The 12,067-nt window shown below is 41.4% G+C and overlaps 2 protein-coding genes across 6 annotated transcripts in view; both read right to left on the bottom strand.

Annotated features, from left to right (window-relative positions):
* abca4a (ATP-binding cassette, sub-family A (ABC1), member 4a) overlaps positions 1–2,573 on the bottom strand; it is a 39,595-nt gene extending 37,022 nt beyond the window's left edge. For all 3 annotated transcript variants that reach the window (XM_037757286.1, XM_037757285.1, XM_037757283.1), the window contains exons 1-5: positions 2,410–2,573; positions 1,831–1,942; positions 755–848; positions 494–635; positions 107–246 (exon numbers count right to left, since the gene is read on the bottom strand). In XM_037757286.1, coding sequence (XP_037613214.1) covers positions 107–246; positions 494–635; positions 755–848; positions 1,831–1,896 — 442 coding nt within the window. In that variant the 5' untranslated portion in view covers positions 1,897–1,942; positions 2,410–2,573. The remainder of the gene's footprint in view (positions 1–106; positions 247–493; positions 636–754; positions 849–1,830; positions 1,943–2,409) is intronic.
* Positions 2,574–2,888: 315 nt separating this feature from the next.
* The window catches only part of arhgap29a (Rho GTPase activating protein 29a), a 36,896-nt gene continuing 27,717 nt past the window's right edge, over positions 2,889–12,067 (bottom strand). For 2 of the 3 annotated variants that reach the window (XM_037757097.1, XM_037757099.1), the window contains 10 exons: positions 11,317–11,486; positions 10,404–10,532; positions 8,874–8,972; positions 8,406–8,569; positions 7,028–7,216; positions 6,320–6,457; positions 5,764–5,999; positions 5,262–5,562; positions 5,024–5,132; positions 2,889–4,848 (listed from right to left, as the gene is read on the bottom strand). In XM_037757097.1, coding sequence (XP_037613025.1) covers positions 3,869–4,848; positions 5,024–5,132; positions 5,262–5,562; positions 5,764–5,999; positions 6,320–6,457; positions 7,028–7,216; positions 8,406–8,569; positions 8,874–8,972; positions 10,404–10,532; positions 11,317–11,486 — 2,515 coding nt within the window. In that variant the 3' untranslated portion in view covers positions 2,889–3,868. The remainder of the gene's footprint in view (positions 4,849–5,023; positions 5,133–5,261; positions 5,563–5,763; positions 6,000–6,319; positions 6,458–7,027; positions 7,217–8,405; positions 8,570–8,873; positions 8,973–10,403; positions 10,533–11,316; positions 11,487–12,067) is intronic. The other variant, XM_037757098.1, reaches the window with a different exon arrangement.

The raw sequence follows: 12,067 nt of genomic DNA on the forward strand, positions 1-12,067 counted from the left end.
GCCAATCACATCTAACAACTAACCAGTAAAACCTGGCTGACATTGGGTTTGCCTCTACAGACAATGACATTTTTGCAGTATGTTGATGAAAGGCTGGAGCACTGACCTGAAACGTGTTCAGGATGGATGCGTAGGGTGTCCATGAAGTTACTCATAGCATTCAGTTCTCTCCAGAGGCGACCGAGCTGCTGAAAGTCTGGGTCACTAAAAAGAAGCTCCTGGGCATCCGTGTAGAACCGAGCAAATCTGAGGTCAATAACAAATCATACACATTTGGTCTTGTTTAACAGCATATACGTTCACATATGATCGTATGCATAATGCACACACAGAGGCTTTGAAACAAGTAGGATATATTTCAGAGACATTTATATATTATTATCTTTGACTCATTACATAATTCTTCCCTTTCATCTCAGATCAAATGTTTCATAGGAATTCAAAACCTCTGGCTTAAAGTGACCTCCCTCTACCAGTCCAGGGTGATTCTTACATGGAGTTGTTGTAGTTGGACACCAGGCCAGGAGATTCACCACGGGTGGGGTATTGAAAGCAAGGGTTGTTGGCATTACAGAAGATTCCCTGGATCCAAGGCAGCACCCCTGTGGAGGGCATGGCCTTGTTGGGGAAGTGGCCTGACGTAGAGGAGATACGGTTGGCTTCAGTGCTTTACACATTATGAATATTGATGAATAAGATATCTTTCATATATGAAATATTTATGATATTTTCTAATAAAGAGTAATTTGCTTACATTCGTGTTGACGGTAGAGTGGATTCACTCGTCTTAGCCACACCAGCCCCATGAACAGCATAACGGGCCACATGATCTCCATGAAGAAACGCACCTGGTAGGAGAGTACAACACAAACTTTATAAATTTGCATCTTTTTCTAAATGTCGTTTGAGGGCAGTGAGTGGGTCATTCAGATGTTAACCAGAGTTTGTTGTATGAAAAAGATGCAAAAAAAAGTGGACCTCCAGATAATACATATACATATGTAGGCCTATAGTTTGATGATTGGTAAACTGGTGCCAATAATGCCCCAGCACATATGTTCTCAATCATTACACAGCTTTGTTGAATACTCAATTCTGATTGATCGATTACGGCATTCTACGGTCTGTTATTTCTTTATAACAGACCGCTGCTATGTATAACAGACCATTGCTATGGACGCCGTTTGGATTTTATTGATTTCTTAAGTAAGTAGCCACGTAATAAGCGGGATAATGTTCAGCTAGCGGGTCATTGTTGTGAAATAAACCCCATCTTCCTTTCGGGGTTTATTTCACAACAATGACCGGCTCTCTGTACATTATCCCTTACATAATGAATCTCCCATTTGTGTTGTAGGTTGCCGCTGAAGAAATATAATAATCTCACGTTCAGTAACTACAATAGAAAGCATGCTATATGATATGATGAAAAGTCACAAGACAAAAGCACAACTTTCAAAATGATATGACCGAGTTGCTTGATTAATCTTACCAGAATATTCTGTATGTCTACAAGATATATTCATGTAATCTGACCTTTGACCTCCATCAATTTTGCAAGTCAGCAACATTGCCAATGTTGGTTTCCATTTTAAGCATTAACGAGACATTCGAACGAAGCCATTCCTTTAGTTCATTATCTTTTGTATTATTCCATAACATTAAGATATTGCAGTTGATCACAGTCCCATGTTTCGGACAAAAAAAAAAGCCTTTTCAGTAAATAAGTTGGTATCATCTGCAAAGAATGACACCTGAAGGCATTTTAGCTAACTGCAATCATCACAGTGGTAAATGCAGTGTGTAATTGATGGATGAGAGTATTTTTACCCTCTGCCTCCTGCGGATGGTCCAGTTCTTCCACAGCAGGAGTTTGACCTGTGTTCCTGCCCCCATGGCGCCTCTTTTTCACCCCCGCAGGGGCTGGCACCAGCCGACAAACCTGTATTCAACCAGTCCACAATACTCCTATGAGCTATATAAAGCTACCTCATGTTTTCCAATAAAAAAACATCCAAGACTTTAAAAGATCATTTGCATTTGGAAAGCTAAATTTTGTGCATGAACTCCTGCGTCCATCATAGAGGTGTCCGTCCATTCATCTGTGAGTACTCCATGTGAAGGCTAGCAATAGCTCGGTAACTAGGTTAATGAGCTCAAGACACTTCACATGGTCAGCATAACAAGCAGCCTATAGACGTTTCCACAGTCTCTAAACATTCTCTAAATACTATTCATGATTAAAGTCACTACACTGAATATTGCACATTCCCGGTGCATGTAACGAAAATAACTTTAATCTAGGTCAGTTACAACTATTGTGCATTTTATAGCTACTACATTACTAATTAAATATACATTCACTAAATTCCAAAGCATGGCTATAGTCCAGAATGACATATCACTTACCTCAGAAGAACACTTGCACTGTGGAGCGATACCCAATACATAAAGCATAACACCACATTCTACCGAGAGCTCCTTGGAGCTGCTAACACAGCTAGAATCCAGACCTTGTGAATAGTTAAGCAGATTGATTTAATCTCCTTTCTCAGTGCTGGGAGACTGCTAACGCTCTCATCTGTTGTAGAGGCCTATATGACCTAACCACCTGGCCTATACTGTACGTTATACCGTGTAATCCTACCTGTTATAATCCCACAACTGGTGAACAACGTATGCAACTTTTAATTATAATTTAACAAAAAGTATCATACATTCACAGGCTGCCATGCTGCTTATCAGCTTACTGCATTACATGCTTCTCTTGCTAAACAATAAGATTGCATAGCTTCTAGTAATCATGGGAATAATTCTTCTTTGTTAAATAAAAGTTGCTGCAAGTTTTAAAGTTCTGAAGAAGAAAAAAAACAGATCAACACGGAAGCTGGAATTTGTCAGATATGTTTTAATAAGTTACAAAAGGGTGATTGTTTTCATGTACCTGTTGTTTTTACACTGAGCCTTTCAACATTCTGTCAACCTTGTACATTACCATGAAAAACAGATACCATTTAAATAAATGATGCACGTCCTATTACTTACAAAACAACCTGTAAGGTTTAGGTTATTGATCATACTAATTCAGTTGTAAAAAGAAAAACAGCTTTGGCTATTAAGAAAATGTAAAAGTTATATCAAAATAAGAAAGAAAACGCCATAATACATCCAGTGGCATTTCTAAAAGCTTTTCAGATCAGTGTAAGTTGACACCATACAGGTTCAACAGTATAAAAACAAGTGGATGCATACCCTTTGCAACTGGTGCTTCATAACATTACCAAATGCCAATGCAGATACCCAGTACAGCATGTAACAAAGGTCATTATATTGCTTTATACACACGTTATTAGCAACAATATTAATTATAAGCTAAATGTAACAGTTTAAAACATTCTGACTCACAGTAGGTAGAAACACGACTCAGAAAAGAGATTTGTGTGAGAGTATTGATACGTGCACCAAACATTTTTTCAGTGTTGTGGCTACATGCACTATTGTAACGATTCAAACATAGTTCTTTTTTGGTATATAAACATACATAGTGAGCCCATAAGAAGTTGGTACAAAATATTCAAATAAAAATGTAATTGCACAGTTTAAAAAAAAGAATTATAAATATTCTGACCGGGTGCCAGAGTGTACTGAGCAAGTGATTGGTAAATGAAATATTGGTGAATCATGTTAAAAAATATACAGCATTTTAAGTGCATCTTGTTTGTCTTTTGAGGACCAAAGGTACTTTTAATTGTCCGTACGGTGCCCACAATCATAGCGCATCTGGAAATTGTCTTTGCAGCGTCAATGCAGATGTTTCTTTTTCTTTGTCTAATAGAATATGGCACACATTGTTCGAGCACTCAGGTGATCACACAAAATGAGCCTCTCGATGCTCGACCTCTAGGAGGAGTCTGGGCCTTAGTCTCTGGTACACTGGTTTGGCCTGGTTCGGGCCCAGTTCATCAGGGCTAGAGCTGGGAGACCGAGACATGGCTGCCTGCTCGGCCTCATCGTCTTCCTCCAGAGGCTCATCTACAGACACCTCTATCTCAATTCCCAACTCCTCATCCTCCTCCTCCTCCTCATCATCATCCTCCTCCTCCTCCTCCTCCTCCTCATCTTCATCCTCTGCGCTGTTAGCTAATGCAAAGTTCTGCAGCTCTTTAGCTTTGCTCCCCGACGGGGGCTTGTAGAAGGTCCCTGGAGGAGGCTGCAGAGTTCTGGGAGCCCTGAAAGCTGTTGTGACAGAGCCGTACTTGGCTACATTGTCCTCCCTTCTTACAGTCCTGTTAGGTCGCATTGCGACTGTGTAAGGTCTGTTAGGGAAGACAGAGCTAATGATCCCAGTAGTTCCAAGGGAGAAAGACGACGAGGATACGGGCACAGAAGCTGATAAGTTGCTGGCATCCACTGCTGCACTCTCTGTGGGCGAACTACTGGCCACAATTCTGACAGTTCTGGAGGAAACGTCATGCTTGTATTGTTTGTCCCAAGTCCTGCGTAACGTCTGGGTGTCAATAAATGTACTCCGGTAATGTGTGCCCACTCGCAATTTTGAACTCTCAGTTTCCTCCACTTCTTCAATGGACTGGTCGAAACTACCTCCTTTCATGTCATCTCGATCGGTGCTGTTCCGGGTGTTATTCTCGTCTACATGGCCTCGGTTGTGTATCCGTTCCGCTGGCAGGCTCACTGGCCGGGACGACAGTTTGTTGCGAGTGTGTCGAAGCTGGACTCTGGTGATGGCGATATGCGGAGAGCGACTGAGGCCTCTCTCGCCAGGTTTCAGAACCTCAGAGACGCTTGGCGACGAAACCCCATTGAAGGCCTCAGAATCCACCTCATCAACTTTACATAGAGAGATTAACAAGAGATTAAACGTTAACATATCATGTAAAATGATGTGGACATATAGACAATATCCAGCAGCTAGCGTCCAGAAAAAACTTCTGGAGTAATTCAGTATATATTGGCTTAATAATAATGCTTTCTATTGGTTACCTAGCTTTGTAACAATACTAACCAGGCTCAAAGTCTCTTCTGGCGAGGCGTGGCATGCTCTCCTGAACCTCAGCCACCAAATGGGAAGAAGGAATTATAGAGGAATGCCTCTTATAAACCTTAGAGCTCTGCTGTAATGGTAAGACAGACACGAATTAGGACACAAAACAACACGTCAATCTTTCATGTAATGTTAAAAGATAAATGTGCTGTATATGATGTTGATGTTAAATCTTGCTACATGCATGAAAACGAATTACCTCCTTAATGTCTCCCAGCGACTTGGAGTGCCTGCTCAGCTGCTCATGCTCCCGGTAGGTGAGGCGGAGTTGGGAATCAATGTCTGTAGGCGTGTTGCAACTCAGGGGACTGAGGGGGGTGTCAAAGATCATCTGGTAGTGTCTGATCAGGAGCTCAACAATGAGCGCCTGATACGGGTAATCCACCAGAGAGGAAAGGGAAACTTCGGCATCCGCCTGCCTTGGTTTGACCAGTGTTGGGCCAAAGATGATACCCAGGTTGCTGGCTGTCATCTTATTCTCCTCTGCTTGCTCCATCACCCTGGAGAGAGGAACGATTATTGCTTATATATTCTTTTTAACAATCCTGACCTGTTCAATGTCATATTTTCTCTACTGAATGGCTTATTACACATTGAGATTTCTAAGAATAAAACTCACAGCCCTACTTGTAAAATGATGAATTTAATAATGCATTCAGCAGAAATGTGTTTCATGGGTAATTTGTCTGAGGCGGCCGTACCGGTGCAGATGCTCTATGAGGAACTGCAGTGTCTTGTAATGAGTTGGTGGTAGCTGCCTGAGCAGGTCCTTGATCTTGAAGAGGACCCGGTTGAGGTCCACGCTGACCTGGGCCGGGTTCACCGGGGTGGCACTGAGTCGTGACGCCTCCAGTTCCTCCACAATGATACTCTGGCTTTCCTTGGCCAGACCGATAAAGTCGTTGTAATAGCGAAACAGGATGAGCGGCTCTGGAAGCTGCAGAGGAAAGTATGAGAGGAAAAAAGAAACAGAAAAACAAATGAAACCAGGAAGTTCATAATAAACAGAGACAACTGAAGTGGGACAGAATTAGAAATGAGATAAGCAATTGGAGGATGAGAGGTGGGAGTTATGTACCAAAAATAAACAAAGACAAATAAACACCACTGCAGTGTACTGTAGCACCCTTTTAACCATCTCATGTCTTTATTTGGATGAGCCTCTCTGCGGGTTTCAGTAAATTTACAATACTCCAATATATGTGACTCAAAAATATATCCTATTATGTTAAGAATAAAGATTCAAAAGCAGCCCACCTGTCTCAGGTAGAGTTTGAGTACGTTGCTGATGTCGTGGGGATAAAGGTCGGAGAGCTCCACCAGGTCCTTGCCATTCTCAAACGCCTGGCAAAGCTTCTCTACCCGAGACTTGGCACCATTCACGCGGTAGATACCCTTCACAGCACAAAAACAAATCACATTCAACACAGGAAAATTAGATGCAATTTTCAGGATCACCATGGCAAAACTGGGTTCCATCCACCATCGAAGAATATTAACAGGATACACCAAAGTAACATAAACATCAAACAGTATATGCATTTACAGCAAATGTGTGCAAACTTTAGGTCAAAGAAGGCATTGTTGGTCAAAGAATCACACAAAATAACTTGAATTGAGGAAGAATTGTATTTACAACAGAACATTTTCTTTTATGTTTTAACAAGGAAGCTTATTAGCATTCATTTGGTGCAAACAATATGGTGCCAGGATTGTGTTTGCAAAGGTAACTAGTACATCATTATTTCTTAGAAAACAACATTAATTTTGTAACATTGGAATAATCATTGGCAACACTGGCAGCAGCCTCTACCGGCCCAACCACTGCATTTTATATTTTGAGTCATAGTATTGGATCCTTTTCAGGGAAGCCAAAGAGAAAACGTTTGAAGAGGTAATATCCTAAAAACAGGATTTTAACTGTGAGTGACATTATCGTACACTCTTATATTTGACTGAAAGTACCTTAAGGTTGAGCGCTCTGTTCTCGATTTCTGATGTACACTTCCGTATGATGAAGGGGATGCCATCCTGACTGTTCTTAGCTGCCTGTGTGAAGTCAATGCCGAAGAGGTGGAGCTTCCCCTGGAGCTTCTTATGGCCACACTGGATGGCCAGGGTTTCCAGACACTTCTTATGGCAGGCCAACGAACACTGCAAACATGTTGAAAAGTATCGCAGTTATAAAAGTGATAGACTTTAGATTTATGGATTTTAACACAAGGCAGAGATTCAAATAGAAGAGATGGAACACACAACAAATCAAAACAATACTACTAACACACACTTGGACGGACTATCTGCACTCTAAATGCAACAAGTGTAAAAAAAAGGAAAAAAAAGAAAAAGTATGACAAAAATATATCCCATTCAAGATCTTTAGTTGAAGCTGCATGTTGATAGGGACCCTAGACTATACAAGAAGTGGACGTAGTCACCCTGACGTCACCCATTGGTTTGTGGACTACGGTTCTGAAGCCTGGAGTTTTACATTTTGGCCGTCGCCATCTTGGTTTTTTGCAACCCAAGGTGACATGAGAGGGTGGAGCTAAGTGGCCATTAGTAAGAATGAAAGTTTAAGGCACCGCCTTCACTTTTCAGACCCGGAGGTTGCCGCCTGATAGGGACCAATGGACGACCTGTTTCTACAGCTCTCCTACTAAAGCCAATCAATTCCAGTTGGTTCAGGATTTCGTAGTTTAGGAAAGTAGCTTTGGTTGGGAACTACTCCTTAAAATTAAGACCAAAAAGCCAACAAGGAAAGCTTCATGTCTGGTAACCCCTTGAACCAATGCCATGGAATGATTCCAATGCACTGCAGAGTTATATTCTTATGTCTTGGCAGTGTGTCTACCCCCATTACATAACCTATCTTAAAAAATACTTTTCCAGTAACTGTTTTGTTATTGTCTTGTGTATCATCAGTGTATCTAATAAATATGGAAAGAAACTGGATCTAAAATAAACAGAGGGGCACAGGGGTGATGGAGGCGACTCGGAAGACGAACAAAAGGTCTTCAGTTTCCACAGCCCGTTCCCCGACTGAGACCAGTTGGAGGATTTGGTCTCTGAGGAGAGCCTGTGGCCAGTTTCAACTTTTCCCTTTATTCAAAGGTTTTGATGAGGGAAGAGGAGGTCTTTCTCTCTTGTTTTTGTTTGATTTTTGCTCACCATGAGTGATAAAGGCACCGTTGTGAAACTTTGGCAATGTTCATCTTGAACTTGTAATACTCTGAATGCTGTGGACTCGTTACATTTAATGAAGGTCCAAATAGAGGCCTATGGTTGGCGTTTTGTTCTATTAGTTCTAAATCAAAAGAAAAAGAAAAGAAACCAAGGTTACCTCCTCACACTCGGCTCCATGGAACACCACCAGGCCGTCGCACTCACGACACTTGGATGGCGCTCTAAGCTTCCTCAGCTTGTGGGTTTGAGAAGCCTTGGACATCTGGGTGTTTCTGAAGGGACCTGGGGAGCTGGCTGATTCGATTACCATCTCACTTAAACCTGCAGAGTGGAGGGAGACAGAAGAAATCAAGGACGAGCAGCATCATTGGAAGCCATGTTCCTTTGTTCTTGTATTTACTGTGGGAATGCATTTAAATCCCACTGAGAAATAGGGTCATGCTTATCTCTCATTCTCATACATACTAACAAAAGACTAAACTTACTGGGTTAATAAGGCTGGAAAAAAATTAGACGTATGAAGCGTAACTAAAATAATATCTTAAGAAATAACAGACAGACCTAATATATACAAAACAGGAGGAAAAAATGTATCATAAAGTGTTCAGTGTTGAGTTTGACTCACCGTTATCAGAAGGTGAATGAGGCTCTCTCTCATCCAGGTCATCAGCAGACGACATGGTGCCGGTTGAGGGGGTTCTGGGTAATCTCCTCTTGAAGTCTCCTGAGCAGTAAGGCAGGATACACCAGTAAGTCCACATCTTCACAGTTATATCAAGTCAGCTCTCTTTTATTCTGTCTCCTGTGGTCTACATTACAGTAGAGAATGAGCAGTACTGAGCCCTGGACTGAGACAACTATCCTGAATTTAAAGCTCCGAATGAAAAGGCGTTGTCGACTTCATGTTGTTGATAATCACATTACCAGTAGGGGACTGTTGGTGATTCACACCTCTATTGACTGGTCAGCTATTCCCAATAGACCCCATTTTAATAATGTTGTTGATTTGCAAAATGAGCCCAACAAGGAGGCTCATCAGGGATGAACTCCTGCACCATTTACTCCCTGGGGGTTGGAGGGTAGGGGTGGTAGGTACTTGAAAATAACATGACTCTCACTTTCAGCTTCTTATTGTATTGCTAATAGTGCACTGAGAATCTACCATCCTCCCCCAGCCAAGGACAGTCCGGATATTACTGGTAAACTAGAAAATCTTTAAATTGATTCTTATTTTGAAACTTCAGCAAGAAAGATTTCAATCAGACACGTTCATATTTAATTGTATAATATGTCCTTCTGTTGTAACAGACCCATTGTCAAATTTGAATTAGTGAAAGACGACGCACTGTGCATTTTTAAGTGTCAGCTGTAAAAGCCCACCTGAAAAGGGGGAAACACATCAATCGACATGAACTGACACTAATTTAGTTGAACATCTCTGCAAAACTTGAAGGAGACCTACCACATCCTGATTTTCAGGAAGCAGATCTGTACAAGGACATTACACTGTGACACATATGTACTGTTGCACAGCAACATTGAAAAAAGTCAACCTGCACCAAAACAACCATTTTATGTGTCTGTGCGTGTTGTAGACTAACAGAGTTGCACAATGTTCAACAAAGAGGCACCACTGTCTATGGTTGCTAAGCCACTTCACTCTGAGATTACACACCAACAAAGTTGGGTGAACATCAAGTTCATAGGAAAAAAATGTTTGCAGGCCTCAGGGGCACTTCAGACAGTCAGCGCTGAGGAATGCCCATCCTGTCTGTCTTCTGTAATGTGAGGTTTCTTTGTCAATGACATAAGGCGGACACACCGGATATTTAGAGGCGTTTTGCAACTAGGGTAAACCAGGTGATTTGGATTTCTTGGCTAGGCGGTAACATGTAAAGATTTATGCAGAAGATTTAAGTTGTCAGATACTTATCCTCTTAATTAGCTATTAGGAAACACCTACTACAGCATAGTGTATGCAAAGATGGTTGAAGCCAATCATCAATGAATAAGCAACCTGCCCATTTAAAAAACACTTTTTTGCCTAGTTGTACTCATTAAAAAAAAGCTAAATTCAACTCATAGCTAAACAGATATGAGGTACGCTTTTGGTAATGAACTCTTATAATGAAGCTGGCTGCCTGAACAGCCTTACCTGGGCTTGCAGTGGGGGAGTCCATAGACCGGGATTCACTGCTCCCTCCAGCACTTTCCGAGTCGCTGCACATCCCTCCCCCCTGGCTGCCCGAGGCCCAAGGACGAAATGAGGCCTGAATCCGAAGTGCTGGATAAAAACAAATTAAAACACAGAAAGGCACAATATTACAGCCTGTGTGTTGTAAAATCTCTTACATTTCTGTACATAACAGACTATACATAAAATATAAATGTTACTGAAATCTTGGTTTCCAGTTAAAATCATGGCTTACTTAATGACCCCTGTAATCTTAGTCACAACTGGACTTGTTTCAGTGGATATGCATCTCTTTGTTTTTAATGATCCCGTCTTTTGGTTACAGGCCAACATAAAATATTTTTTTCCTTTTTGACAAGAGTCCCTAAATTCCTTTTGATCTGAGTGTTGAGTCTCTGAAACAATACATGTGCATACACACACACACACAAACACACAACTTGAACGCCCAATAAGCCTGTAGAGTGTAATGGCCAATTGGCAGTAGCTTACTACTGCTATCCTAAGCAGGGCCTAAAAGTCATGAGCCCATTAACTAGTGATACACCTATTAGACCAGTGCTGCCAAAAAGACCTGGGTGGATCCAACTTGCATGCATAAGAAAAACAAAACAAAGGGAGGTAACAACACAAGGAAACTGGCACCAGTTTAAAGTTTTGGTTACTTTCACCCTTCACTTCACATCTTAAAATGTTTGCAAGTTACCCACAAAGCAACTTGTCTTGTACGTGGCTGCACTACATGTTGGTCTAAAGAGATTAGTAGCAATGTAGACGGTATTATCTCTGTCTGCTCTACAATGAAATCTCTTGACCAAAACATCACAACAGGTACTTGCTTAAGAGCTAAGAGGCTAAATGTAAACCTGCGTACCTTGGATGTCAGTGCTGCTGTTGGAGCACCTCTCTGCAATCTTGGCATGTTGGGCAGTGATGGGACTGTCCACGTCATCCGCACCAAGGAGGTCAGAGGTCACAGACGCCTGCGACAGGTTACTGTGGGACGAGTGGCTGCCACTTAACGAGCGTTTGTTGAAAGGCATCCTAGGGAGGAAAATGATGGAATGAAAATAATCATGTTATTATATTCTTTGAGACATTCTTCGTGTTCAGGTGGAATATTACAAATCATAACAATTTATTTAAGACAAGTTTTAAGACCATTTTAAAATCAGATCTGTAATTCCTATACTGCAGTATTAAATTGCCAAGTATATTTCTTAATTCCGTCACTACTGAAAAGTTAAGTAACTAGAAAAGTACTCTGAATATTCATGAGATCATGAGATCAGCCCCGTCTCATCATCACCAGTTTAACGATGATTAACTGATAGGCTTGTGAATGGCCGATGAGCAATCTATGCCAACCATTGTCAACAAAAGTATCCGATTTTATCTCACAATATAGAGTATGTAGGTCAGCGGCCTATATTTATCGCTTTGTAAACCAATGCTGTGGATGCATGTGAGCGTGTGTGTGTGTGTCTAAGTATCATTTCCTCTCTGTCAAGCTGAATTATTTTGATCAGAGGGATCAGAGTTGTGGGGTGGGTGAAGAAAACTAGGTAAGAACAAAGCACTCTCTTATTTTCATCTGACTGTGTGTGTGTGTGTGTGTGTGCGTA

Source organism: Sebastes umbrosus, chromosome 21, assembly GCF_015220745.1.
Source record: "Sebastes umbrosus isolate fSebUmb1 chromosome 21, fSebUmb1.pri, whole genome shotgun sequence".
NCBI classification, from domain to species: Eukaryota; Metazoa; Chordata; class Actinopteri; order Perciformes; family Sebastidae; genus Sebastes; species Sebastes umbrosus.